The 27264-nt window shown below is 40.6% G+C and overlaps 2 protein-coding genes across 4 annotated transcripts; both read left to right on the top strand.

Annotated features, from left to right (window-relative positions):
- Positions 1 to 370: 370 nt before the first annotated feature.
- mapk13 (mitogen-activated protein kinase 13) lies at positions 371 to 12309 on the top strand. The gene is made up of 12 exons (XM_037105193.1): positions 371 to 608; positions 3010 to 3139; positions 3246 to 3304; positions 5292 to 5397; positions 5957 to 5986; positions 6941 to 6988; positions 7268 to 7382; positions 8019 to 8090; positions 8909 to 8988; positions 10603 to 10681; positions 11204 to 11377; positions 11881 to 12309. The coding sequence occupies exons 1-12, from the start codon at positions 496 to 498 to the stop codon at positions 11964 to 11966; spliced, it is 1092 nt and encodes a 363-aa protein (XP_036961088.1). The 5' UTR covers positions 371 to 495; the 3' UTR covers positions 11967 to 12309.
- A 1826-nt stretch (positions 12310 to 14135) lies between these two features.
- On the top strand, positions 14136 to 27246 carry brpf3b (bromodomain and PHD finger containing, 3b). Of its 3 annotated transcripts, none has more exons than XM_037103906.1 (13): positions 14136 to 14509; positions 15678 to 17221; positions 17512 to 17668; positions 17801 to 17932; positions 19426 to 19554; positions 20049 to 20361; positions 22106 to 22402; positions 23084 to 23680; positions 24737 to 24818; positions 24901 to 24989; positions 25181 to 25275; positions 25476 to 25630; positions 25886 to 27246. In XM_037103906.1, exons 2-13 carry the CDS (start codon positions 15702 to 15704, stop codon positions 26067 to 26069), a joined length of 3750 nt encoding a protein of 1249 aa, XP_036959801.1. In that variant the 5' UTR covers positions 14136 to 14509; positions 15678 to 15701; the 3' UTR covers positions 26070 to 27246. The 3 variants fall into 3 exon arrangements, with proteins under 3 accessions (XP_036959801.1, XP_036959802.1, XP_036959800.1); XM_037103907.1 differs by having other exon boundaries at positions 23081 to 23680; positions 24904 to 24989; XM_037103905.1 differs by having other exon boundaries at positions 23081 to 23680.
- Positions 27247 to 27264: the final 18 nt, after the last annotated feature.

Here is a 27264-nt window from a genome sequence, read left to right as displayed (position 1 = left end):
CCTGTAGCTTCTTGAAACGAGTCTTAAATAAAAAGACAAATGAGAATCTAATGAAACCAAAACTCAAAAATTAAAAAAAAAAATCTAAATAAAGTGCTGTTTCCTGGTTACATTGAGCTAGTTGATAGCTTTTCTCCTGCTTCAAATGCCATTTTTACACCACACTTTCGCTATTAATTGATTTTAATGGAATGGAAAATACTATTAATACTATTAATACTACTAATACTGCTAACTATCTAACTATGTGGCCCAGTTCGCAAACAATCGATTTTATATCACGCTCTGTCAGGGTTTGTGCACCATGTTAGCTAGCTGTTTGTCTCCACTCCCACACGTAGGGACATTATTTTGAAAAGCCCTAACGGAAGCCAGGTGTAGGGTACGTTGCGTGGTGGTTGAGCAGTGTTTTGCTTCACCTCCTGAAGTGACAGACGTAAAGGGGGAGAAGTTGTTTTTTTTCTTTTTCTCCAGCTTCGCCTTATCCTCTGCATCATGGAGGCTCAGGCGAATTTTTCCCGGGAGGAAATCAACAGCACGGTGTGGGAAGTCCCGGAGAAATACACACGGCTCAAGCAGATAGGCACCGGGGCGTACGGCTCCGTGTGGTGAGTGACTTGTCCTTCACTGAACGCTGCACATAATAAGTGTGTGTCGTAGCTGGGACTGGACTCTGTGTGTGTGTGTGTGTGTGCGTGTGTGTTTATTATCTCAGCACTCATTAATGTTAGCTATCCTGGCTGCATGCTGCCCGTGGTGGGCCTGGTTTGTGTGGTGTACTGTACAGCTATACGCTGTCAACATATGATGACACAGCTACTAACTCCCACGTCAACAAGGTACATGTCATACCTGACACATCCCAACATAACACGCCATGTGTGTACTATCTCATAACATGCTGTGTTCGTCTGTACAGTAACAGAGGAGATGGAGTGCCAGCATTAAAGATGGCCACTTTGCACTTTGATTTCTACGTGCTGTGACAAGATGCAGTGATACATAGTGGAAGCCACAGACGCTCATATTGCATTTGCATAAGAATGTGTATATGCAAAATGAGTGTATATTCCTTCATTTATTCTCTGTATAGCTGTATATGTGTGTATTCATGTGTAATGACACACACAGTACACAAACTAAACTGATTTAATTAGTGGAAACATGTCTTTGCTGTTGAATCATTCACAGGTCTGTTTAAGCAAATATAGGAAATACACTGGACGCACCTGGCATCACTCAACAATATTATTGATTTACACAAACAATGTTTTTTATCCAACTGACTAGATAAATAAAATCAGTATTTAGGTCAACTGAGGCTGCAGGTTTGGTGGTAAAGTTGCATAACATTTTGTTTGTGAAGTACTGGTGCCATCTCTTCATTAAAGGCCTGAAGAAGCTGTTTTCTGAAATTCCAAAGGTGGTCCATTATACAATCACATTATTGGCTATTAAAACAAGTCAAATGGGTTAAACTGTGTAAAAGCTAGTAGAAATATAGTTGTTATACATACAAGGCTGCTATTTATTTGAATTATTTAATACGTTTGATTAAAGCAACACAGTGTAACTTACTGAAAGGTGACCAACTCGAGCTGCCAAACCAAAGCGTCAATATTTGACAACCTGGGGATGGATCACCTATCTCTCAGATTACATTATGGTGCCTCACCTCACATTTCTCTGATTAAAGCTTTAGAAATGGGAATGTTTCCTGCTATCTTTTTCCTCTGGGACATTAAACTGAGTATCCTTGGGTTGGAGACAAAACAGGACATTTGACATTTTCTAGATGCTCAATATCAATACTGTCAGTACTAAACTCCTTCTATTTTCCTAAAAGCATTTTAGGGATGAAAACGTACCTCAGTATAAAATAAATCAGAATTGTGTGTGTAATAGCATGTAGACTCCTCCTCAGTTTATTGGTTTGCTAAGTGAATGGCCTTGATATACTGCCACCACAGTGCCTCTATTTCAGTACTGTGGTTGACCACACACGCTTCACAGTCAAACTTCTCTATATTCCTTGCACCACAGAAATGTTTTTACATTCATACATCTTTGTGAATTGTAGGCCAACAAATGTGATTATTTGTAATTTCATTGCACAGCTGCTGATCGACATCCTCTGAACATTCATTGCACTATGGGCAGTTTTGATGTCAGGCCAGTCTGATCTTTATTTTTCAACCCATTGATGGTGTTCATAGATCATTCATCTCTTGCAGACCAATGAGGCGATGAATGTGAAAATTCAGAGTGGAGATGGTTCACCATCCATTATAGCAGGCTGTGGTGCTTCTGCTGTTAGCGCTGCAGACGTTGGCACACTACCAGGGTTTTAAGCATCATATTGTGGGCGTTGCGATCTGTTAAAGGTTAAAATATCTGGCCTTTTAAAGAGGCACCATCCGATGAACTGGGATCACGGCCCAACACCATTAAGTATAATTTTGCCTAATTACACGTCTCTCATAAACCGACTTCGGGGGAAATTGCAAACATCGGAAAAGAAGGAAATAATATTCGGGCACATAGTCAACATTTTAAGTGATGTTAGTGTGAAATGTACTGTATTTATTGTTTATGTTTGTCTTTTTGAAATTGATTTTGATATTCCACATGAGTTGTCCACAGCACTATGCACAAGTGGTCCATGTAATGTGTGTTGGTGGATGTGGCTCCAAATAGCCTAACAAGCCTCTTCCTCCCACGATTTGGTGCCCTACAGATCACTGCAGACATGCACATCACGAGTTGCCAAACATTTACATGTTGATACTCAATAAACCACAGACCACCCCCACTCGTTTAGAGAATGAGTCTCACTAGCAGTTTCTCCATCTATGCAGAACTTCTTAGCGAGAGTGAAACCTCAAATAGACCGTCGTGCAATTTTCTCAGAGCTCTGACTTCAAAAGAGGGAAATCGTAGTGAAAGCAGACGGCACAGATAGACTTAGAGTGCAGAGCTAATGACTTGTTCTTCCATTATTCACTGCAGCTCAGCAATAAATGAAAAGACTAACGAGAAAGTGGCCATCAAGAAGCTCCACAGACCTTTCCAGTCAGAGATCTTTGCTAAGAGGGCCTACCGAGAGCTGCGACTTCTCAAACACATGAAGCATGAAAATGTGAGTGGACATGACCTAACGCATTTTCTTCTTCTTCTAACAGGCTGTAGTTTTAACATGTGATTTTTATCTTGATATTCCTTACCTTGCTCTTTCATTCAACTAGGTGATCGGACTTCTTGATGTGTTTACACCTGCCTCTTGCCTCAATGACATGCAGGACTTGTGAGTATTTTTCAGCTTATTAGCACAGATCTCAGGCAGAGACAGGAAACACCTCCGCTTACCTGTAAGTTTAGTACAGACCCGAAAAATTGCTTGCTACGGAACGTTTTGATGGATTGATTTGTATTTTAGTTACTTACGTGGGGCCGCAAAATTATTGTTTGATAAGTTTTTATTTTTTCAAACATTTATAAGTGTCTAAAAAGATTAATACAAATCCAACAAGATAAATTCCTCAAAAAAAAAACATCTAATTTACACAACATTGATGATTCTACCCATGTTTCCTTGTGAAATTATACGAGCAAGCTAACCTCACTGTATGGTTAACAACGCTTCATGATGGTCATCTGGCTAGCTAGCTATAAATTATTGAAATTATTGTCTGTGTTGTTTTACCAAGTGTACGGACAGTCTCGTGAGCGACAATAGACTGTTTCATAACTTATCTAACAAGAGACTCTGACACACCCCCACCTCAGAAACTACCATAAAAACGGCAGAGGGGGAGACTAACTTGCCTAACATTCACCTTGTTACTTGCTAAAACCGCTGCATACTTGTTTGTACACTGAACTATAGGCCACCCTAAACAGTATTCTAGGCCCAGTTTGATTTTTACACAAAATATGTAGTAGGGGATCCCCGCACTATCCCTTATCAGCTGAGGGATCCTGTGAAAGACCACTGAATCAAATGTTTAAATTTTGTATCCAGCACAATAAATAACAGCTGTAGACAGGGGTGTCCACATACTTTTACCCAATAGTGTATGTAATATTCTTTGCTGTTCAGCGCCACATTTAATACAGAGACTAAAACCCACAAGTTAAGTTAGAACCGTAGGTCTTGATTAAGGAGACCAGTAAGGCCAACATAAAATTTACCAGATTACTTGAGACATTACAGTTTTAAAAATTGTTTCCCTGTGGCATTGCTGTTGTTGCTACCGTTAGCAACATGGCTACTGTCCAAAGCAACAAAGCTACTGTAACCCCAATCTCAGTGCTGTGAAAAAGCCAAGTAAAACACCTGGTCGTATTTATGCAGGTCCTGGCTTTGAACCCTCTTGGTCCTGGTGGTGAGGGGAAATACCTATCAGCAGGGGAACAGACACAACACCAGCGCTCTCCATTGAGCGAATGGCTGCCTGTTCTCTCTTTTTTTGTTCTACCTCCATTTCTATCACTCCTCCTCGTCACCTTCTTTGTCTTGTTTGCAGTAGGGTTTCTTTATCTGCTGCAGTGTAGAATTTCCACAGTTATTCAAGTTTTTCAACGCCTTATCCTGATTTTTGTTGTGTAATGACAGACTTGCTTCCTTTGTGCCGTAATGAAAGCTTCTTTTAGCGGGAAATATCAAGGCCAGTGGATGAGACGAGTGACAAGGGGAAAGCAAGGTTTTTAGGGAACCAACTCAAATGTTTTCCCTGCAAAATCATAATTAACTTCAGGGTGATATCTAGAAGCAAAAAAGTGGTCAAATGCCAGTTTAATATAAAATACATGAAAATATAACACCAGTTTTATTTTGCCATTTATCATCTAATTGTTATATAGCATAACACTGATAATTACATCATTCAAATTCATGAATTATTTTGTTCTGACTACGTGGTAAGATGAGCACATTGAACTGCACACTAAGACTGTTGTAGCAGCAAATTAGGTGGATGCTGCTGAGAGGATTCATACATTGAAGCTTGTATAAACAGGAGTGTTACATAAACATACACAAGATGCCTAATCTCCTTAATGAAAGTATGCAAAGACGTGGATTGCAGCATAAACACTGGGTGTGTAAAATAACTGCAGATAGTGGAGGACGGCTGTTTCTTGTGCATTATTTATGCTGTTAACTGAATTGTATTTTGGATATAACAAAGTGTAATTGTTTGTTTGAATTGTTCAGTAGACGCAATCGTACCATCCATCACTTTCCATTCATTCTCTTGCTCGCTCCACCTCTCCCCGTGTCTTTTCCCCAGTTACCTGGTGATGCCTTACATGTTTACCGACCTGTCGAAGGTGCGAGGTCATCTCTCTGAAGACAAGGTCCAGTTTCTCGTCTACCAGATGCTCTGTGGACTCAGGGTGAGCTGGGGAGGCACTACTTATCAGAAAGGACAACATGAAGTAGGATTATAACTAACTGAAAACTCAAGGTTCCAAGGCACATACATAACGGTCACACTAGAAATAGACCATATATTAAAGAGATTTGTGCGCTTTGATTGCATGTCTGTCGACATAAGGAAGGGTGCAGTGGAGAGTCGACCTATTGTGCCTTAAATAAACAAAATAACAAACTCATGATGGATAAATATAGAGAAAAAGGACACTAAAAGTTATTTGAAAAAGTAAACAAACTTATGATTAACTAATAACTAATAATTAACTAATAATCTTACCTAATAGATGTGCCATGTACCAAAAGTGTGTTTGATCAAACGCCTCTAAAGAATTCATTCAGACAAGGTAAATTAATTTGCCACCACAAGAAGTGTTGTCAGACAGGTTGATAAAGCAGACAGACATACTAATAAAACATCATGTAAACTGGAATATTAAATCACACAATGCACTATAATTAAATGCCATATATTATACATAAATCTGAAATGTCTTCTGCTCTGTCTCTCCCTCTCTGCAGTACATTCACAAGGCTGGCATCATCCACAGGGTAAGCACAAGTCAAATGTTATTGTAGAGAGCCAAAAAACGATAGCTTTAATCTGGCTTTATTAAAAAAAACTGTAATGTTAAAATGGTTTGTACTCAGCAGACATGCACCTCTTCACGTATTAAGGAAAGATGTGGGAATGTTGGGTTAATTTGTCATTGCTGTTGAGTCAGAACCAACTCTGCCCCAACAGGTAGAATGAGTTCACTCTTTGATGTTCGACAGCATGTCTGGAGATGTTAGGTCACACCCTTCAGCACTAGTGCCAGCGCTTGTGGGTGTGTGTGGGCGCGTGTGTGTGTGTGTGTGTGTGTGTGTGTGGAGTAAGGAAAGTAGGGTAAGAGCCAGCTTCAGTGCATGCTGTCATTTAGGCAAAAGGGGAATATACCAAATACTAAGATACATTTGTACAGGAATTCAATCTGCAAGATATATTATAAAATCAATTATTTTCTTCCTTTATTTACAGGAAGCACAGATTTACAAATACTGTGCTCACATTTATGAGCAATAAAATGATTTGATCATAATATATATTTAACAATCTTGTTAACTAAGCTGTAGTGTTTGGTGATTAAGCTCCAGATATTTGTCTGTCTGTGTTCAGACTGTAAGAAAACAATCACCACACACACTCTGTTCCTGCTTTTACTCTCGTAATTCCAACATTATCACCACTCACTAACAGTGCCACCCTTATCACACATTATGTCACAGTATTTTATGAATGACCCTGCAGAAATGCTGCAGCGAGTCTTACGGCCAGATTACAGTTGAGTCACTCTGTTGAGTCCTTGTTTAAAATCTCCACAGTCGCATTGAAGCAAACAGCTGATCCATGCGTAGCCACTAAGTCCTAGTTTTGATACAACACGGTACAAACAGTACGCTATCATTTGCTGTTTATCAGTACGTGCAATGAGTAATCATCACTCGGCTCATTTTCTTTTACAGGATCTTAAGCCTGGAAACTTGGCTGTAAACCAGGACTGTGAACTGAAGGTTTGTACTTTGAAGGATCACACAAGGAAAACATGACAAAAGTGAAATGACAGGGCAGCTGCAGCAGCATTATTAAATAGAATTCAGCTAGGACGAAGAATGCGATCAAATACAAGATATATGCTACAAAATTATCAATATAGGAAATACCATATGTTATCGATGTATGAAAATATGAATAGATAAATAAATAAATGACCTTATCAAACAATACATTAACTTTATAGATATCTGCCATATACAGTGTTCATGTTCCCGACTGATTTCTCTCCGATGTAGATCCTGGACTTCGGGCTGGCTCGCAGTACTGACGCTGAGATGACGGGCTACGTGGTGACCCGTTGGTACAGGGCGCCTGAGGTCATTCTGAACTGGATGCACTACACGCAGACTGGCAAGACAATCATAGCTGTTTGATATTCTTACCTCCATCCTTGCTATTGTCTAAGGGCTGAGACGGCCTGTCTGTGCTGTCACTGTTTGCTTTTTTGAAAACTTAGCAGCATGTCTGTTTTTTAACTATGGTTTGCACAGTACTTTATGGGTCAGCAGTTTGTTTTTTTAAATCCTGTCGTCGGCGCATGACATTTTAAAGTAGCATGGGTGTCGTTCTGACAATAAATTTTTTTTCCCCTTAATCTGTCAGCAGTTGACACAGACGTGTCTGACAGCAGCCTGATAGTGCTGAGACTCCATGACAGAGCTGTCACTGCAGTGAAATCCACTTTCCTCAGGATTTATGCCTCTGTTAGAGATAGTGGATTTTCATTTTGTAAACAGCATCTCCAAAATGGAACGTAGCACAGAAGGCAAGTCTGGCAAGTTTAAATGCTCTATAGGATTGTATTACTCACCCGGCAGAAACAGCACAATGGATCCTTCGCTGTCTCTCTGAATAGGAACTTTGCTCTGGCATATAAATGCCACCTTCCTCATTTCTGCTGCACTGAGCCAAACTTGAAACACTCTCAGTGATGTGTATTCTGCTCAGGTTCTTACCGATGTGTTTTGTCTTTGGTGTTTATTTTAGTGGACATCTGGTCTGTGGGCTGTATCATGGCAGAAATGATCAACGGAAAAACCCTCTTCAAAGGAAAGGACTGTATCCTTTCATCTGCTTTGTCCCTTCACTGGACCAGTAACTTCTGAAGCATGTGCAGTGTGAAATAATGAAACAGTTTCCCATATATAGAACTGAAAATGTGCTGTATGCCCTCCATCAATTTTTTACATCACTGCTAAATCATTGCAATGATAAAGGTGATTGAAAGCAGCTTGATAACACTGTTTTATTTGACGAAGGGCAGCACTGTAAATCAGGTAAGGATTGGAACACAAAAGGTAATCACAGTATATTACATGCAGCAAAAGAAACACGTTTCCTCAGGCAGCATCCAGGTCAGCTTCTACTTCAATCTTTTTTCTCCATGTTTTATGACCGCTTTTTATGTTCTTTCTCTGCACATGATGCACTTACTTTAGTGATTTATAGTTTTCTTTATTATCCTGTTATGAACCTGCTTCGAAACCACACTTTACACTGCTTCTGAGTGGGCGCTTGCTAATTGAAATCAGAATCTGAATCAGTATTCCTTTATTGTCCCACAAACAGGGAAATTTGTTTGCCGGACAGTAGTATTATAAAAAACAATAACAATATTAAAAACTAAACAATATAATTAAAAGGTAAGAAATAAAATAGACTTGTATATACATATGAACATAATATTGTACAAAATTAACATGTAATTATAAACAGTGTGGAAGTGAATTGTTATTACAAATAATAAATATGGGTATTATTATAAAATTGACCAGATAGTGGAAACTAGAAATGAGAAATGAGTTATGTATAGTTGTATTGCATCACCAGGACATCTCACATTTAAAAATCCTTGATTGTTACGCATGTATGATCAGACATGGACCAGCTGACACAGATCATGAAAGTGACTGGAGTACCCGGACCAGAGTTTGTACAGAAATTGGACACGCAAGAGGTAGGACATAACACAGTGTGTCGTAAATGTACATGTGCATCACAAAACTACAGTTTGACTGAGGTGGCTTTTAAATCACTGATCCCAATAGATGATATTCAACTTAAAAGCTGATTAAATGAATGAATAAATGCCAAGGGGTCAGTGATTTCTCAGAGAGTTCATAGTGAAAATGCTTCATCTCTCTTAAATCATTTGGAACGCAATACACTAAATCAGCCGTGTCCAGACTATTCCACAAAGGGCCGACGTGGCTGCAGGTTTTCTTTTCAACCAAGCAACAGCACACCAGACCTGACTCATTTAATCAACCGATCTCAGTCTTCAGAAAGTTGATTGATCAAACTGTGTGCTATTGACTGGTTGGAAAAAAACCTGCAGCCACACAGCCCTTTGTGGAATAGTTTTGAAAATGCCTGCACTAAATCAATCATCTGCAGCTTATGAAAATAATATCTACACGGCTTATGTCTCACTAGCAGCCCTCGGAGGTTGCTGTATACATTGCATCCTTACATTCAACAACAACAACAAATTGAAGGTTTTACTATTCTTTAAGCTACAGTCGTAGTCAGAAGTTTACATACACTAGTGAAGAACATACTGTATATCATGGCAGTTGCCAGTTCCGTGTCCTGTGATGGAATGAACACATGCTACTTTGTCACAAAAAACATTCATTCATTCGAAGTTTCGTTCTGTAATGAATTTATTATATATTATACGTCTTTTGAAAACATGGCCAAATCTGCTGGCTCAAAAATGTATATACAGTAATTTTGACATTTGGCAAAGGCAAAGACTTGTTTCTTCAGCACAGTCCACATGTTCTGGATGGGGTTCAAGTCAGGACTATGGAAAGGCCGTTCCAAAACCTCTGTTCTAGCCTGATTGAGTCATTCCTTTTTTTTTTTTTTTTTAAATCCTTTTTTTCCGTTTTCCTGGAGAATTTGAAGATAATCTTCCTTCTTCATTATTCCGTTTACTTTCTCTAGAGCAGCAGATCTAAAACAGCCCCACAGCATTTCTCTACCACCACCATGCTTGACAGGAGGTTTGGTGTTCTTGGGGTCAAAGGCCTCACGTTCTCACCTCCAAAAGTATTGCTGCTATGATATACATGTTCTTTACAAGTGTATGTTAACTTTTGACCACAACTGTACACCTATTGTGGTAGTAAAAATATAATAGTTTTGTCCTGAGGGTGGCACTAAAGGAAAAGTCAGGGCCTCAATAAAAGACATTTAGAAGGAAGGGGAAATGGAAAATCAAGTTATTTACAGAAGTGGAAGTGAATCATTAAAATATAAGTTATATCCATGGGTTTTTTTTTGTCTTTGCCAAACAGTCAATCTGAAACAAGTTGTCTGCTTTTATTCAAAGAATGTGAGAGGTTCAATTTAACTGTTAATACAATATATTTTAGTGATTAAATTTGTATCTAAATACAAACATTTTCAGTATAGCATTTTTCAAAACCAAGAACCAAGGACATGATAAATGATAAATTATTGTATTTATGATTGTCACACTATCATACGACAGTAATCTTGCAGTCTTCTCAGATGTTGTTTTTGTTGCCTAACATCATTTCACTTTTATTTTTAAAAACAGGCCAAAAATTATATCAAAGCCCTTCCTCGCTACCCAAGAAAAGACTTCTCAACATTGTTCCCCAGAGCCAGTGCAAAGGGTGAGTTTAGGCGTTATACTTTGGCTCAAGTGGTCCATATGTGTTTTTTTGAACGTTATGTTAATCACAAGATAGACACATGTAGTTAAGAATGCAGTCTTTTACAGACAGCACAGCAGCTGTGGATCTAACATTTGCTGTTGAAGTAATCATGTGGTTCATTTGCTTATGAGGTTTTATTTGACCACTTTCTGTCTCTGAATGATGTAACACCATTATAGCTCTCTGATTGTTCATTTTTCATGAATGCTTTTCCATTTACTGCTCTAAACAAGTGGTCAGGAACATGAGAAAACTGGCAGTAGGATTTCTTCTTTTTTATATCTTTAGAATCAACTGAACTTGTGTCAGTAGATAGGTACAAATTAAATGGTACAATGTACAATGTACTCTTGGACTTGCTAGGGACAACCTACCATATGGCTAATGTCAGAAAATGTGCTGTATATATTGACTGACATGCACAGTTTGGTTATGTTTGATCCAATTGCTGCATTATTCTGTACCTCTGGCCATTTGAAGGTATCGACCTGCTGGAGAAGATGTTGGTTCTGGACGGAGATGAGAGGCCCACAGCCGAACTAGCTCTGGAGCACCCATATTTTGACATCCTGAGGGACCCAGATGACTTTCCCGAGCCTACGCCATACGATGACAGCCATGATAATGCCACAATGACCCTGGATGAGTGGAAACGTGAGTGAAAAAGAATTAACAAACATTATTGAAAGAAATTGCCATAATATAATGATCAGATTTGATTGGTTTATATATACACACATTATAAGTAGGTATCGTTTTTAGATATTATAGAATGGATGTGCTATTGTATCAGTAATTGTCTCATTTGTTTACATTCATTTTACTTCCACAGCATGTTGAAAGACATTATTTCTATGCTACTTTATAAGAAAGATATACTGTAAACATTAATAATACACTTCTCTTAAAATGCATCCGATAAAGAGTGGAAGAGCATTATCAAGCTTCTCAAATGGCGTTTAACTTGAAGGCTATGTTGGATAATGTGCCACATAAACGTTCTGTTGCAGGGCTTCTCTTAATGTGGTAATAGTTAATAATTAATGTGTAAAATGCCATGTAATATACCTCTAATGGCTTTCTGTTTAAATTATTATTGAAGTTAAGAACACGCTGCACGTGCAGAAAATAAAGGGTGTCCCCCTGTTTGCCCACAGGATTATGTTTCAGAGAGGTGAAAAGCTTTGTGCCGTTCCCTCGGCGGGACTCCAAGAGGAAAAACACCCTGACCATGTCTCCATGACCCGACGAATGTCTTGCAACTACTGATGCCCTCACACATACAGCCACTGGTGCCCTTGTATATTCCAACCATGGATTCACTATATTTCTTTTACACTCTGGATATGTTTAGATATTGAATCAGTGTTCAGAGAGTAAAAACTGACACACCTGTTTTTTTTTTGTTTTGTTTGTTTTTTGTTTTGTTTTTGGTCATGTGCAATTGTTTATTGTGTGTATATTGCTCTTCATGTTACACATTCCCTATCAGTGGATTGTCTTGCAAATTTAGTGTGACCGAATGTCACAGGGTTTACTGTAAGATTTACTGTGATAATGTTTTCCAATTAAACAATAAGACAAGATGTGCATGAAGTTTTGTTTTTGCAGCAAAGTGTAAATGATGCTGCCCGAGACAGACTATACCAAAAGATTATTGTCTAACAAGGTCATTTTGGGATCTTAAGGGCTTCTGCAGACTTGGATTACCACGGACGAGCTTTATGGAGCCATATTATGTCTTGTTTTGGTTTGTTTTGGGTTTGCTTTTGTTTTTTGACAATTTAAACAGATCTCCATCTATTACAGGTGTTTAGGAGAACGCTGTAACGCTGAAACTCCAAACTCAGAAATGTTTTGTGGACTATGAAACCTCAGCTATTTCAGGATGAGCTTATCCTTTAAAATAAGTGCAGAGTTTATGCGAAAATGTCATCTTCATATGTTGTTGGTTAAAATTATTAGCAAGGGATGGTGTCTTTGTTTTACCCATGAATGGCGTGAAAAGTACTTACCAACAAAGGCTCCATAATATTAGAAGTTACTGTGTGCATGTGCAATATGTCATCAGCTTCAGGTGGCACATGTGACCTGACAGTGTGTATGATGTTTGTATCAATACAAACTACTGTATTTTCTGCCATGCTGTATATATTGTAACTTCAGTCTTGCACACAATTCTAAGCTAAACCCTTGGTACATTTAGAGTGTGTGGTGTATATTATTGCATAGAGGTTATTCATTAGGGTTAAGGATATTCTGTTCAATCAGTTGTGCTATCTTTTTGATTGGGGATTTTGCACTGGACATATTGCTGCCCATAATTTAAAATGTGTTATATAAATATGACAAGGGTCTATTTCTGGGCATGTATGTGTGTGCGTGTGTGTGGGTGTGTGCATGTGAATAGAATAAACAATTCGATCCACAAGCCTGCATGTGTGTGCACATGCTTTATGTACAGGTGGTGACAGGATGGGGTATCAGGTTTCTACTCCATCTGGGTTGAGTTCAGGGCACTGTTCTGAGAGGGCTTGTCTGGATTAAAATCTACACATTTATAAAGAGTAAAGATGCACCAGGATCAGTACAAACAGTGATCTGTCACTGACCCCGTTAAGTGGCTTGCGCGCGAAAATCATGGTCTGGTGACGTTCAGGGGGCCGGCTAAACTTGTATCAATCTGCTGTTATCAAGGTAGCCCACAGGCTACATAAAAGCGGAAGGTAGACATGTTGCCGTCAAAATAAAAGAACGTACAATTATACAAATGCCTACCCACGAGTCGAGTTTTATCTCATTCTGTGCACCTATTTGTCAGATCAAGACAGGAAAAAGCAATACACCATTTTAAAATTATTTGTCCCAAGTTGCCCATAGAAAGTGACACGTAACGAAAGCCGACAATTACACAATTTGACAACAAGTTAGAAGCAAAACACTGAACATTACACGCACTGTGGAGGGATGCAATAAAATCAGACGTCCGAAGAGAACAGCGTTTTTCTAGCAGGAAACAGTAAGTCAACATTAAAATATTACTTAATATCAATACATATAATATGTAAAGTAATAATATATTGAGTCATGGTGCATCAACTCAATTACAAATATAGACATGTAAATAAAAGGTGTGGGACGTAATATCTGCATTTTATAGCCCACCAAATAGCTAGACCTCCCTCCATAATGCTGCCAGTGCCTTTTTTCACTGTATCTATAACTTCGGTTAAAGCACTCTGCCAATGACTGAACTCTACTGCATTGGAATAATGTGAACGGGACGTGTTAGCAGGGAAAAACATTCAATTCGGTCTCACCTCAAATATAATGATTTTTAGCAGTTTAAACTGACTTCAACAAGGACTTTATTTTGAAAGATGTATCCGGAAGTCTTGTGTTTTCACTTTAGCTCATTTCGATTTAGTAAAGACTCTAGACCCAAATAGCTAGCCAGCTAGCCGAAGGAGGCTACCATTTCTCCTTCTCACAAAATTGGGTCGACAATAAGCTGTTTCTCAATTTTTTAATGCAAGTATACCACTCGTATTATCAGTAAACCTTTGGGGTTGACTTCTCGCCTCCCAAACGCCGCGTTGTGAAGAAACGGAAGCGTTATAAATTGGCTAAATATACCGGCTGTGCCAGCAAACTGTAGCTGGCTAACGGTAGCTATTAGCTCCAGGACTACAGCAAGTAAGGCGGCTGGCTAGGCAACCATTACTGTGGAAGCGGCTTTAGACCGCCGGCTGTCGAGCTACCTGTGTCACTCAATTGCCATAATAGGTAAGGTCTAAGTTTGCTACTACTGTTGCTTTATTGCAAAGTAGCTCATAACTTTTAACTCCATTTTAGCGAGAAACAATTCAACTTGTCTAGGTCCTTGTCAACGTTAAAAAATATCAAGCCAGCTAACGTTGGTACTGCCCATTTGTTAAAGTTAGCAGGTTGGCTAGCTGTTAGCTGGTATCTTCAACCACCTAACTTGTCGCTGCACCTTTATGTCAGAGAGCCTTTCTCATCCCAACTTGAACATATGAAGCACTGCTTCGATATTACAAACCTGCTTCAAACATTTAGCCATAGGAATGCTTTTAACATAATTTGAAAACTGTAAATATGGCTGACATTTTACTCCCGAAATAAGGACACCGAGCAGTTCAGACCGCCGTACTCTTAAAGCTGATTGGCTCTGGGGTGGATCAGTCAAACCATCCTGAAAGTTCATTGGACGAGCCCTTCTGTTGTGGGCAGCCCTGATAGTAGTTGCCAACATTTTATGAGATAAAGTCGAGAGGAATCTAATTACAGATTATTTGTTCTTTACTGGCCGTGTGTATTTTGACAATTACGTCTAATCTTCAGATTGACAGCTGTCACTACATTGGTCTTTGCCTTTAGCCGCACTGATTTAGTGAGTAACGCGAGTTGAGGTGTGTGAAGGAATGTTTTACACCACAGGTGATGCTGGCCATAGTCCTGCCTAAACACTGCAGTAAAATACAATTCACGACATAGACTTTTTGGAATGACTCAATATGTCAAGAATGTCAAATCATGCTAAGCATCTTCAAGCCTTTTTTCATGACATTGTTAAAGCAATGGCATAAGATTTTGCTTTGGCCTGTGAATATTTTATTATGATCTCACTGGGAAATTACGCTGCAATGAATCTATGAATATGGCTGGATACAAATAAGTTAATAACCAGACACTTACTTAAGATAACACAACAAAACGTTTTGGACATTGTCTTTCTTTGAATGTAACATTTAAGAGTGCTATGCTTAAAAGTTGGAAAAATGGCAAAACATTTTCATATTCTACTGAAGCACCATGAAATGCTTATTTTTAACACTACACACAATGTTTTTGTATATAGTACAAGAATATGTTGTAGATACTATATTTGATAAAGACTGACTGACTTAACTATTTATTTTTAAACCTACAGGAGGGAACGTGTGATTGGTGGCCTATGAGGAAGCCACGTCGAAAAGGCCAGGTGGCTGCAGGAGGTGGAGCTGATGTCAAGAAACCCAATGGGACTGTTGGTGGGCGTGGGGGTGCCCGCCAACGATCCCCATCCCCTTACAGCCTCAAAGCCTCTCCAAGCAGAGAAACCCTGACATATGCCCAGGCCCAGAAGGTGGTCGAGGTGGAACTGGATGGCAGGCTTCACCGCATCTCTATTCTGGAGCCCTTGGAGGTCATTACCGATGATGAGATGATGGCTCAGGACATTAGTGAGTGTAACAGCAACAAGGAGAATAGTGAGCAGACATCATCTCCTACCAGCAGTGCCCAAACAGTCCGCAAACCTGTTACACCTAGAGGTCGCAGGAAAGACTCAAAATGTCCTCCAATCAAATCGCCACCACCTTCCAAGAACCACTGCCCCAATTCACATCCGCAAACACCTGAAAAGATAAATGCATCACATAATCACCACATGACCCTCCCTGAACCTAAGTTTCACATTCTAGAAACCTTCACACCAGTCGAGGCACCTCCTCTGCCTACGGCATATTATCGTTACATTGAACGCTCAGCTGAGGAGCAGGAAGCTGAGGCAGAATATGACATGGACGAAGAGGACACTGCCTGGCTGGAGATGGTAAATGCTGGTCGGACATCAGAGGGATACTCAGCTGTCTCACCAGACACCTTTGAGCTGCTGGTGGACCGGCTGGAGGAGGAGGCGTACCAGGAAGCCCGCAGTCGGGCACCCTCCCAGACCACTATTGACGATGATGCCTTCTGCTGCGTGTGCCTGGATGATGAGTGCCTCAACAGCAACGTCATCCTCTTCTGTGACTCCTGCAACCTGGCTGTGCACCAGGAGTGTTATGGGGTGCCCTACATCCCCGAGGGCCAGTGGCTGTGCCGCTGCTGCCTCCAGTCCCCTCAGAAACCTGTTGACTGTGTATTATGTCCAAACCGTGGTGGCGCCTTCAAGCAGACAAGTGATGGACGCTGGGCACATGTAGTATGTGCCATCTGGATCCCTGAAGTCTGCTTTGCCAACACAGTGTTTCTAGAACCAGTGGAAGGGGTCAATAACATTCCCCCAGCACGCTGGAAACTGACCTGCTACCTGTGTAAGCAAAAAGGCCGTGGCGCATCTATTCAGTGCCATAAGGCCAACTGTTACACCGCGTTTCATGTCACGTGTGCCCAGCGTGCTGGCTTGTTTATGAAGATTGATCCTGTGCGAGAAACAAACGTGAACGGGACCACGTTCTCTGTCAAGAAAACAGCGTTTTGCGAGGTCCATTCGCCACCAGGACAAGAGACCGGATCAGATGAGGAGAGTGAAGGAAGGGTGGTGGGTAGCAGAGGGAGGGCGAGCAGAGGACGGAGTGCTTACACAGAGGGTCCTGTAACACCGAAAAAAGGCAGAAAGGCTGAAGATGATGCCAAGACAGATAAAAAGAAAGGGAAGAAGAGTCCAGAGTCTCCAGCACAAGTGACAGTGCCTCAGATCCCCACAAGCAGGTTAGATCCCTTATTTTGAATTAAATGAAATCTTGTTCAACAAAAAGCTGTTATTATTTCTTTATTTTAGCCAAGACATTTTTCAGCAAATTTATAAGGCATCTAGAGAAGTACAAAACATCAAGCAAAGTCATTTTAAAAGCACCATTTTGGTGGAGATTTTTGGATTTGATAGTACTTAACATAAGCATGAGTGTAAATTTATGAGAAACTGTTCTTTGGCAGAGGTGCCAGAGCTGATGTCTTTCATTTTGATTGTACAAACTTGCAATTATTTTTTTGTTGTACAGGCTGAATATCCTCTGCAAAGGAATCATTTTCCAGAGGAAAAACCAGTTCATGCAGAGGCTGCACAATTACTGGTTATTGAAGCGTCAGTCGAGGAATGGTGTGCCGCTGGTTCGGCGTTTGCACTCTAACATCCAATCCCAAAGGACTACTGAACAGGTCAGGCCAAGAAACAAAACTAAACTCTTGATACTCTGATCTATATTTGTGCTCAGAAAATTACAGTGATCCATTGCCTCTCTTCTACAATATTTATTCAATGAACATAAGAACATTTGTTGTAATTTGTAGCCTGAGGTGGATGAGAAGGTTTCTGCTGCAAGAGAAGCACTGAGATACTGGCAGAAGCTGCGGCATGACCTTGAAAAGGCCAGGCTGTTGGTGGAGCTAATCCGTAAGAGGGAGAAACTCAAACGAGAACAGGTAATGTGCAAAGATTAGTCTCTGAAATGTTGCAAATACTGAAGATCTAAAGTGCATAGATAACAAGAATTTACAAAGTGTTTGGTGCCCTAGCACCTCATTTCAAGAGCTGCAACGATTACTCGAGTAACTCGAATAATTCGATTACAAAAAATGGTCGAAGCAAAGTCTCTGCCTCTTGGCTTTGTTTAATTCCTATCACCCACGTTATATGGCTTAGCTCAGGGATCATTTTTCCACACGCACTGTTATTGCGGACACACACCACTATGTTCAGAATTGAGTCAAGAGCCAAGAAACCATCCGTAAAAGTCAGTGAATATCAAAGTTTGGGATCATTTTACACTTGAAAAAGAAAATAACAAAGTGCAACATGTCTACTGCAACTGGCGCACCACAAAAGCATGTCAACAATGATTCAACATCTGAACCGAAGTCATCCAGTTGTTAACACCAGCTTACCAAGCTTCACCGACACAATCTAAAGTAAACTAACGTAAACTTTGAAGCTAGCTAATTTAACGTAGTCTTCCATCGCTAATTAGAGCGTATGGTATATGTGGAGGCTATAGCCTGATGTCGGTATGACTAGATATCATGTTAAGAGGTGGAAACTAATTTGTGTTAAATTGCAGGAGAGTAATAGCCTTACCTTACCTACATCAAATAACTCCTTTCCACACACACGCTCATCTCGTCTCTCTCACTTTCCCTCACGCACACATGCACACAAGCAAACACATACCTTTGGATGTTGGAATAATTACCTTTTATGTTTTTATTCAGGAATAAAAGCCAATTGCTTGATCTTTTTAAAAGGCCCGTCATTTTCATTATGCTTTAGTTGGTATTGTTGTTTGATAATGCAAAATTATTTTTTTAAGATTACTCGATTAATCGATGGGATAATGGGTAGAATACTCAATTCTAAAAAATATTTGATAGCTGCAGCCCTACTCACTTCACAGAGCATGCAGCCCATGTTCGGAGGCTGAATCCTCAGCAGCAGCCTGGGATTTACTCTAACCTGTGGACCTTTTCTGTCATCTCTCACTCTCACTCTCTATATCTCTCTCTGCTGTTCAATCCATAGAAAAGCTAAAAGTTCCTTTTCTTTGCCTGTCATACATTGACTTATCTTTTTCATGTGGTACTGTCCCCTTAAACCCACGGAGTGCCAAAACAAGGCAGCAGGTGGTGTTGTTGGTTTGAGCTTCATTACCGAGAAGAAAACAAAAGCCATCACAATTGCCAAATGATGTACTGAGCAGCCAGTGGAAATCTTTTAAGGAATATTTTGATGTTATCACATTTTATACAGCAAACCATCGTCTTCTGTTGGTTTTCAAAACACAGCCCGTCACATGTATGGGCTTCACATTGCTTCTCATCTTTTTAGCCTTTCATAGTCTGGAAAAACTTATGTCTGAATTATTTATGGTTGCAGTTTCCATGTATGCCAACATCACATGCATATCCTCTGTTGACTAAAGGTTAAAGTTCATCAGGCCGCTCTGGAGATGCAGTTGACTCCGATGTTGGTGCTGCTCCGCTCTACTCTGGAGCAGCTACAGGAAAAGGACACAGCCCAGATTTTTGCTGAACCAGTTAACATCAAGGAGGTAATTTCACTGTTACAACACTGAGACCCAGTGCGTTTAAATAGAGAGGAGGAGTGTTTCTCCCCATTCTTTATTCCATTTAAAGGATTCTTTAAATGACATGCCCAATGTTACTAAACAAAGAAACATAGGGCTCTAAAAGATAATATAAAGACCCTGTAGTTGTATGTTTCTAACACCATTTCAAATTATTTGAACTTGGCCTCTGTTGGTACAGAGAAAAATCAGTCAGAAGCTTGACGAAAGCTTTAACTAAAGATACAACATGCTTCATTGATGCTGAATCCTTAAATTAAAAACAAATGGTAAAATATTTGTGGAATCAGTGCACCCCTCTCACCTCGCAGCTCTCTAGAATAAAGTCATTAAAACTGAGCAGCGAGTAACTTTGATAAATGTTTTCCACCTGTCCAGTACTTTACACTTCTGCTAAGGTAGATTTTAGTTGCCAACATTCTCCTCATCAATTCTTTACCATTCTGTCTCATCCACAGGTCCCAGATTACCTAGAGTTCATCAGCCAGCCCATGGACTTTTCCACTATGCTCACTAAACTGGAGAGTCATGCCTACCGCTCAGTTGCTGACCTGGAGGCCGACTTCAACCTGATGGTGTCCAACTGCCTCCTCTACAATGCCAAGGACACTGTCTTCCACCGGGCAGCACTGCGTCTTCGAGACCTAGGGGGAGCCGTACTGCGCCATGCCCAACGACAAGCCACCAACACTGGCCTGGACCTGGACACTGGCATGCTCCTCCCAGAGTCACCACAGAAACGAGACTTCTACAGCTGCACCTGGGAGGATGGTAAGTGACAGTGATGGTACTCAGCAGGAAAGTAGAAAGCACGCGCCTGTTGTTCTTTTGGATAAGGGTCAGTATGTATCCCTCTGTTATGATTAGATACTTTATTGTGATACGTGGTCTATGATCAAGTGCAATTAAGAAACATTTACATCAATACAATGCAGCTCAAAGTTAAATTGATGTGATAATAAATTATTTCAGATTCTGATGTGATTAGCATGATGTTGGGTCATTCCACACCAACTCACCCAAAATCACCCAGAACTTTTTCCAGCTGATGTCATGGATTTTCTTGAAAAAGTTCAAGTTGAATCCTCAGTGTAATTCAGGAGACTGACCTACAGCTGTACTCCAAATACTTTTGTAAGTTATGAATTTTTTAAGTTTGGCCAAGTTATGTTTCAGCATTTTTGTGATTCCTTGTATGTATAGTGTCAAAGATTGAAAGATGTTATATTACACCTTCATTGTAAGGATTCTTTGAAATGAGCTATTTTGTCACACTTTTCACTGGCTGTAATGTCAGTTTCAGTGGTTTAATTTCATCTATAGATATTTGTACTGTGGTGATTTCAAGGTGTTATTTATGTCTGATACCTACTGAGCCCGTTTTTGACTGGGTTCTGGAAATGTGCAAGTAACTGCTTGAAATAGCTTGGTTTGTGGCATATAGGTGATGTCATTCTGTTCTGTGTGTCTGGACAAAATATTCATCTTAAACTCTCCGAGCTTCAAAATTTAAAAGTGTTTGGAGTACAGCTATAGGATTTTACAAGGTCCATAGGATTTCATAGATGTTTTCGTCATGAAAATCCATGACATGAATTGGGAGGCCCCAAGTGAGTTGGCATGGACTCACCTTATTATAAATTGTGCATGAATTAGTACCTAAATAGAAATAATACTACTTTATTTGATGCTATTTTTACTTCTAGCTGAGAACCGAATGACCCTGCTCCAAAATGTCTCTGATGGGTGTTTGTTAATACTTGATGCATTTCTCAGTGAAATACTGCTGAATGGACATCATTTACCTCAGTCCTGGAATCAGTGTATATGAAATACTCAATGAGTGCATGTTCTCTATTCAGTTTGAATGAGATGCGTTAAAATGAGTCACACTTATGTTCATGTGTTCAACATTCACTTTAGCACCATTGTTGTCAGTATAAGGTACTGATGCATGTCTTATTTTTGTACATGTGTGAATTTCAGGCTGTTGGTGTAGTGGAGTTGGAGTGGAGTCTGACATTTTCATCTGTTGGGCATTAACTGGGTTATTTTAATAGATTTCTCACAGGATCTGTGTTTTTGTGTCAGTTCAGTTGTTTCTCTGATTTACTAACTAAATGATGTGTTACTGGTTAATCTTCCTCATCCAGGAGATGTAACTTTGTTAAGTGTCTGAAAACGGTATATCTAGCTATGAACCGATGAATAAAGTTCCACAGCAAATTTGCCTTAATCCAGTAATTTAATAATATACATTTATGTGGAATCAATTATATTAATACTGGCATAGTTGTCAAGTCAATGTTGGGAATCCGATTCTTCTTGTTAGTTTGATAGTGTTGAGTACTGATGTGACTCACCTTTGTGAGTGTGTATTTGGTTAGCAAATCAGCCACAATTTAAATTAAAACATTTTTAAAAAAAGAACTCTCTTAACCTCATACTTGTTGTCACTTTGTGGAAAATGCATGCTATCTTCATTCTTCTCCTGACTCCTTCCTGTTGTGTCCAGTTGACAGTGTGCTGGATCCAGACAACCGGCTTCATATGACGGTGGAGGAACAGCTGAAGGAACTGTTAGAAAAGCTCGACTTTGTCTCCTCCATGCGATGCAGCGGCGCCAGAACTCGACGCATCCGCCTGCTTCGACGCGAGATCAACAACATCCGCTACAGGCAGGGCCAGCACCCCCGCAACAGCCTTCACAATGGACATCTGAAAGAAGACGATGAGGACGAGGATGAAGATGACGAGGAAGATGACGACAAAGACACCAAGGCAGACAACGGGCTTTTGTCTTTGGACAAAGGTGGGTGATGAAAAGCAGTGATGTTTCAACAGTATGAAATTGCCAATGCATGAACCTTTAAAAGCCTCTTTTATTCAATGAGACCAGTTGTGAACATGAGCTAACGGAACATTGTCCTCAGGTAATTGAGCCAGGGTCCCCCCCACGCACCAACCCCAACCACCCCACTGTCTCCAGTCTAGTAAGTAGGGGCCCACAGAGTCTCGTTAGCCATGGCTGCCTCACAACTCCTCTCTCCCAGTGCACTCTATGTCTGCACCTCTTTTATACATCACTCTCATGGACTCACCACTCTCCATTGGCCACGTACAGTCATGCCATATCATCCCACTTCTGACGACAGGCTAGTCCAGTCCAACGGTCTCTTGATACCGTAGAGGAGAGCAGCACAACAGTGTGATTTGTGTCAGTTGAATCATAACTGCCATGTTACCATGTTGCTGGTGTACAGTTGTGAGAGCAAAGTTATATACTCACTCGTCTTGATAAGGTCCTCCATATCTACAGAATACCTCAACTCCCTCTGGGCTGTGGTTAGACTGAATGAAATCATGATGAAGTGACACCATTTTCCAGTGTGAACACTACACCGCCACATCACACTACATACTAAATGGGCATTCATTGCAAGGAGAGGCAGAGTGAGATTTAATTCATTTTTCTCCTTTCATCTTCCAGAAGACCTTAAATCCACATCGCCTCCAACACTGGAACCTACGGGGCCAGCTCCTCCTCCACGACAAGGGGACACACCTCTGGAGCCACCCACCCTCCGGCCAATCACAGGGGAGCCCAAGTCCTCCAGCTGGCCCTGCAAACGCCTAAAGCTCGAAGATGACCTCTCAGACAGCACCACAGGGAACATTAATTGCACTAAAGCACAGGAGTGGCCGGCATCACCGCCTCCCATTTTGCACAGTGAAGGACAGGTGGTGGCCAACGGCCTGCCAGAGCTCAGCGCCCCCCCACGGCCAACCACCGGGGGAGTCGGACGACGAACCTCAGTGCTGTTCAAGAAGGCAAAAAATGTAACTAAGCTGATAAGAGAGAGAGACAGCCCGCTGCTGAATGGAAAGGGGCTGCAGGACGACAGTACAAGCAGCACCCCAACAGCACCCAACTCTGCAACCAGTACCCCATCCTCTACACCCTTTTCCACTCCATCTAAGACCCCCCAGAAAAGTCCAGGACCCCCTGCACTCAATGAAAAATGCAGCTCCATTCATGACATGTCAGATAATGAGCTGGAGAAGACACCAAATCATACACTGGAAAGTGGTGAGAAGCTTCACTCAGTTACTGACATCTAACATATTTCTCTCCTTGACAACGTTCACTAGTATGTGATCACATATGATGCTTACTAAAGTTTGACAACGTTACATTTTTTTTATAGAGGCCAGTTAACCAATGTCAACATTCAATGCATAACAATGGCAGACGGCAAAAAAATACAAAGGGATCTATGACGTGTTAGAGTGCAGTTATAGATTACTGCAGGTTACAGTTAAATTTATCTCCATTCTTGTCTTCTCAACACACTTGTTCAGATAAATCTTTTTCCATTTTTGTTATATTCTTTATCGCTTCAGGTTAGCTAGATAATGCTAATTACGAAGTCAGACTTAAAGGTACGCTATGTAAAAAATCGCCACCTTTTGACTTCATACCACCTAAAAAAGGGCAGCATATCACCAGAGTATCTGCTAACTGCTGCTAAATGTATTCTGTTAATACATCCACGACTGTAGCTGCAGTTAGCTTGTTAGTTCAGTTAACCATGCAGCTAGCTGGACTACTTGGGGAGTGATGTGCTAGCATTTGTACTGCTAGCACAGGAGCTTTGCACCACTTGGAGAAAGAGGTTTTCAGGGCCAGGGTTAGTTGGTTAGCATGCTCACTTCAGTAGATGTCTCTGTAACACAACATAGACATCTTTGTTGTAATGTCAAAACTGTTATTTCTTCACATTCTGTTTGTAATTTTATTGAATTTTTGAATGTCTTAAACTAAAACTATTACATATTGCAGCTTTAATTTTGTGTAGCAGTCAGATACCCTGAGCTCTCTTTCTGAGGAAACAAGCTAGCATTGGAACTTGTTTTCTGCCACCTCAGTCTACATGATCAACAGAACAAATATTGCCAAATTGCACCCCTGCACCCACTCCTATCACTGATTAATGTATGCTGCCCTCTCACCGCTGTTCTGTTGCGTTGTTTTCATTGTGACTAAAGATATGTCTGCTTAGATATCCTCCTTGTTTTTTGCCAGTTTTGCTCGTGTTCTCGTCTTTGTCTGCAGTAGTTCCTCTGAGATTTTATTTGCTTTCAGGACTGACCAATGGCTTCATCAAGCACAAAGACGGCGGGTCCGACTCAGAATACAGCCCTTGTCCAGTGCTCCACAAAGAAATGTGAGACATAGTGTATCTGTTGTCATTGGTTGTTTTGTTTTTGTTTGACAACACACTGACAATACAATGTGCTGTCTTGTAGCAGCTCACCACCCAAACGAAGCCTCGGGAAACCTGCTCTTTCCAAGGTTCCCTTCCTGGAGATAGTTAATGGAGACTCAGATTACACCGGTATGTTTTTTTTTTCTCTGTGTGTCATCCTCTTTTCCCTTTCTCATGCTCAGAAATGATTCCAAATGGAATTTTGCATCACAAAGTATAATTCTCCAATCTTACCGGGAAAATGTATAAATGTATGGATGTCCTGTTCATGTCCTTATTATTTGTTAAATGATAATCAGACATCTGCTGGTATTTTGCAGGCCATATCAGCCAAGTGTCTGAGGATGAGACAGAGCTGGAACCTCTAGAACTGGTGTGGGCCAAATGTCGGGGATATCCCTCCTATCCTGCTCTGGTAAGGCTTATTCAAATAAGCATATTCTAGTGTGACCTGTCGACAGGTGAAGAGGCACTTAAATAAGTGATTTGGACGATATTGACCGAATCTGGAGAGAAAAAACGCATAGTCAAGATGTCCGCCAGACCATAAAATAGTTGTGCGAGTGCTAGAAACAGACTTGAGTACCCTTTAGACTGACTGATCGCTCGTTCCAGATCATCGACCCAGAAATGCCCGAAGAGGGCCTGCTGCACAACGGGGTGCCCATCCCTGTCCCACCCAAAGATGTCCTCCGTCTGGGGGAGCAGAGGCAGGAGGAGACCAATGAGAGGCTCTACCTGGTGCTCTTCTTTGACAACAAGCGGACATGGTGAGGGTCAAACAGACATGCTCAAATGTAACTCTATAGACGAATGTAGAGCAGCTGGGCAAATTGTCGATTCAAAGAGGATTGTAACTACTTGAAATTTATTTTTGTATATACATTTGAAAACATTCTTTTTCATTTTAAAATGAGTGTGTGTGCGTGCGTGCGTGTGTTTTATAAATTCATACAAAAAATGAAGATGGTCATCACCATCTTCAAAGCCTCTAATAGTCTAAATCTATATCTTTGTTGTTGTAGGCAGTGGCTCCCACGTGACAAGGTGACACCCTTGGGTGTGGATGACACGGCGGACAAGCTGCGCATAATGGAGGGTCGCAAGTCCAGCATCCGCAAGTCTGTCCAGGTGGCATATGACCGAGCGATGATCCACCAGAGCCGAGTCAGCCACAGTCAAGGCTTTGTGACCTCCAACTACTTGTAGAGGGCGACACTGAGCCCTGCGTGCACCCACAGCCAGCCACTATGCATTTTTCTCTGGTCTTAAAGCGGCAGGTGGGCCGAGTCTTGCTGCCAGTCAAATCTGTATTCACACTGTGGTCTGGAGAGGTTGCTGTGGCAGCACACAGTCCTGGACTGAAGTCTGTTACCAAACCACTAGTGTCTGACGTACAGAGCAGTGGCGTTTGCCCTCGTGTCGTCGTTGTGGACGTGGAGCTCCAGATGTGAATGAAGTTCCCTTTAGGTCCCATGTTGCTGCAGTCAGTAAGCATTGATTCCCTGTTCAGGGCTGTATCGAGGTATCTGCTTACTCCACCTGGATGTGTTGAAGCTGTGTGTGTCTGGATCAGATGTAAAAGAATTCCCCTCTATTTTGTATAATGCTACTGCCAAGGAATCAAATTGTCAGAAAAGAGATTTGACATATTTATGTGAGATGCAGAAGACGTATGAATGGATCACTGCCATCTTTTATACAATAGCTTTTTACATTTTAATCTTTTACAAAGACACTTGTATATTATAAAGGCACACTTTGTGTACATATGTATGTGTATTATCAAACCCGATTTAATTAATTTAATGTTGCTGTTTTTAAAATGCGTATTTCAATCAACCCATGAGGGGGCAAAGCGAGGCTGTGTATATTTGTGGAGATGAAATAATTCCTGACTTGCTACGTAGCTCGTCTTTGATGTAATTTCATTGTGCTGTATTTGTGTGTGTGTGTACATCCAGAGCATACAACACAATGAGCCATTGTTCTTTATATTTGAATTCTCTTTTTGATACAGAGAGAAATAATTTATTTATGGAAGACAGAATTATAAAAATAAAGCTATATTGGTTAAAGTGGAGAATTAAATCTTATTTAAAACAAATGGAGTGAGGTTTTAAAAACATGCAGCCAACATTTTAACAGATTACTTCAAGTTAGGTTTGATGTTGATGAATTTATTCAAGACCAACCACCATTATTCACTGTCAACCCCCAGAAGATTCTATTTATTGTCCAGAGCCCCATTTTATCAAATGGAAAAATACACCTTTATAAGCTTGTACTACCTGCGTATTTTACCTGCTCACCAAATATTTTGTCTGAACCAGTATTTCCCTGTTTTGGGAAATAAATGCTCTATTAAAACTTTTGGGATACTTAACTGCAGTTCTGTGTTTTT

This window comes from Acanthopagrus latus, chromosome 7 (genome assembly GCF_904848185.1).
Source record: "Acanthopagrus latus isolate v.2019 chromosome 7, fAcaLat1.1, whole genome shotgun sequence".
Classification (NCBI taxonomy): domain Eukaryota; kingdom Metazoa; phylum Chordata; class Actinopteri; order Spariformes; family Sparidae; genus Acanthopagrus; species Acanthopagrus latus.
Note: the sequence above shows the minus strand (reverse complement) of the source record. Positions and strands in the feature narration are given on the sequence as shown.